This window comes from Chenopodium quinoa, unplaced genomic scaffold (assembly GCF_001683475.1).
Source record: "Chenopodium quinoa cultivar QQ74 unplaced genomic scaffold, ASM168347v1, whole genome shotgun sequence".
NCBI lineage: Eukaryota > Viridiplantae > Streptophyta > Magnoliopsida > Caryophyllales > Amaranthaceae > Chenopodium > Chenopodium quinoa.
The window spans coordinates 1,326,268-1,328,970 of record NW_018743389.1 but is presented as its reverse complement, the minus strand read 5'-3'; the positions used below and the strand labels follow the sequence as shown (position 1 = coordinate 1,328,970).

The 2,703-nt window shown below is 35.2% G+C and overlaps 1 protein-coding gene across 1 annotated transcript; it reads right to left on the bottom strand.

The window, feature by feature from the left end:
* Window positions 1-1,038: 1,038 nt before the first annotated feature.
* Window positions 1,039-1,988, bottom strand: LOC110738285. The gene has a single exon (XM_021918655.1). The coding sequence runs from the start codon at window positions 1,750-1,752 to the stop codon at window positions 1,189-1,191; it is 564 nt and encodes a 187-aa protein (XP_021774347.1). The 5' UTR covers window positions 1,753-1,988; the 3' UTR covers window positions 1,039-1,188.
* Window positions 1,989-2,703: the final 715 nt, after the last annotated feature.

Below are 2,703 nucleotides of genomic sequence, written 5' to 3'. Positions count from 1 at the left end.
TTGTTGCATAGGCATCTTATCGAAGACTACCTATGCCCCTGCTGTGGTTCTGCGAGTGAAACAGCCGTCCATGCTATGATTTTGTGTCCTAGTGTGCATCAATTGTGGTTGAAAAGTGGCTGCAAGGAAGCTCTTAATTTTGCTGCATCTGATTCTTTTGGAGATATTTTGCTTTGTTTGGCAAAAAATCTTTCGGAAGATGTTTATCAAAGAAGCTTATTTCTCACTTGGTTTATTTGGTTTCGTCACAATAAATGGGTCTTTGAGAATGTGTGGGACTTGGATGAGGCTCCCCCTCTTCAACATAGCAGATTGGTGGCTGACTATGGTGAGTATACCGAAAGAATTTATGGGGGTATAACTCCTCCCATTGAGCCTGCTGGTAGACCAGTGTGGTTGCCTCCCCCTCTTGGTGTAGTGAAGATAAATGTCGATGCCGCAATTTCTGATGAAGGCTGAGTGGGGTTGGGTGCCATTGCCCGTGATAGCAGGGGTCAGAACATGTTCTCGGCTATCAGCAGAGCTAGAGCTCGTTGGGAGCCGTTGGTTGCAGAAAGCAAGGCAAGGGATCAAGGCTTCAGTGATGTTATCCTTGAGGCAGATTCATTATTTGCTCGTCTCCAATTAAGCTTAAGAAGAAGTCCTTCTCTTTTGCTGTTGTTGATGGTATTTTAGAAGACATAGTCTTTGTTAGCTCGAGTTTTTATTTTCCATTTTTTGGTCTCATGTAAAGCGTGATGGGGAATTTCGTTGCCCACCACCTAGCTAGGTTAATGTCGTATGGTCGTGAACATCTTTGGGAATATCTTGTACCATATGAGATTTCCCCGTATGTACTTTTGGATAATCTTTCTATGAATTAATGCACTAACCGTTCTCTTCAAAAATAAATAAATAAATAAATAAATAAATTGTCAATACACTCATTAATCAAGGTGCTCCATATATAATTGATCCTTCAAACCCGATTATTATAGCTAAGCAATCGAAAACACAACAGAACACAAACATCTATTAAACTTAATTACCAAAAGTTAATTAATTGACGAAAAAGTGTATATATATTAATTATATGTAAAAATAAAAATTAAACCATCAAATATACATACATTAACAAAGCAACAGATGAAATAATAATACTACTAACTAGCTTAGTAGCATTACCAACTTAAAAACTATACTCATTAATTAATAATAACCAAGAACATCTAATTGATGAAAAAACTGATCATACAAAAAACTACTATGATCAATAACACCAAAATTACTATCTTGCCCTTTAACAAAAACACCATCAAACTGCTCAACAAACTCCTCAGATGAACTTACAGAAGGGGAAGATCCATTAGTATTATCTACTAATGATCTTTCATTAGTATTATCTACTAATGATCTTTGATTAGTATTATCTAATAATGATCTTTGATTAGTATTAGCGTAATTCTTCGTTACCTCGGGCGTATTACAACCACTGACGATGTGATCTTCATTAATAATCCATGTATCATTTCCACCACTAGTCTCCATGATGTTAACAACATCGGATTCTCGCCCGGTAAGCTCTTGTACAATCGCTCTAAACTTAGAAGCGCTTGTAGTAACTTTCATAGGGGTCGAGATGTACACAACCTTCATCGCTTCGACTTTTTTGAATGACTTCTTGCCCATCCCTGATGGTTTTTTGCTTCTTTTGCCCTTAACTTCTTGTTGCCTTTGTTGCTGGTGATGGTGAGGTAAACTGTACAAATCCATTTTTGTTTTTTTTTTTTCCTAGATACTAAGCTAGTTATTTTATGTTGAAAAATATGGAAATAAAATTATTTACGAATTAACAATTTATCAGAATATGGTAGGGTTTATATAGTGGTTTGCCTTGGAGATATTCTCTGAATTCTTATTGTCCTTTTTAAGGAAGGTTTTGATGAAGTACTAGAAGATTGGTTGTTTCGTGGAAGGGTGTGTGGGAAAAAAAAGGGAGGTTATATTTGTTGGTGTGGATTGATTGAAATCATTGAACAGGACGGATTTAATTTAGATTTAGTTAATTATGGAAGTTTGAAGGAAAAAAACAGAACATTCTGTTGACATATTAGTTAACTACTATGACTGGGAAGCTTATATACTACCCCCGCTTGTATCATTTTACTTGTCTCGTTTGACAATAAAAGTTGGTCAACTGTGACAAGTAATATGAGATGAAGGAAGTAATTTATCGATAGTTTATTAAGGTTGTAATATTCTTATGTGGATCTTAGCTTGTATTCTATTTGCACAAATTAGGGAAATGTTTTGGTGATTTTAGGTGAAATGAGGATGGATGAGTGATAGGCTTATCGCGTACCTAACAAAAATAACCTAACTATTCCTTCTAACTGTGTAGTAGGGCAAGTAAGGATCGAATCCCAAGAGACTATGGTTCATTCAATTAATCAGACTCAATTAATCACTAAGCACGTCACCAATCAATAATGGATGATAATAATCAACTAATATATTAAATAATTAACTAGAGGAAATATTAATCAATAAACTAAAGCATCCAAGATCAAGCATTACCACGATTATGATTGATAAACTAATAAATCTACCCCCAATATATAAATCAATTGACAAGAAGAAAAGCAATCCCTAATAATAATACCAAAGGTCTCTTCCAAGTTATCAATGGCTTCCCAAATTAACTATCAAGCCTACTTCCGTGGA

What these genes read in the sequence shown, in the direction of transcription:
- LOC110738285 (XM_021918655.1), bottom strand. Translation starts at nt 1,752, where the DNA reads ATGGATTTGTACAGTTTACCTCACCATCACCAGCAACAAAGGCAACAA.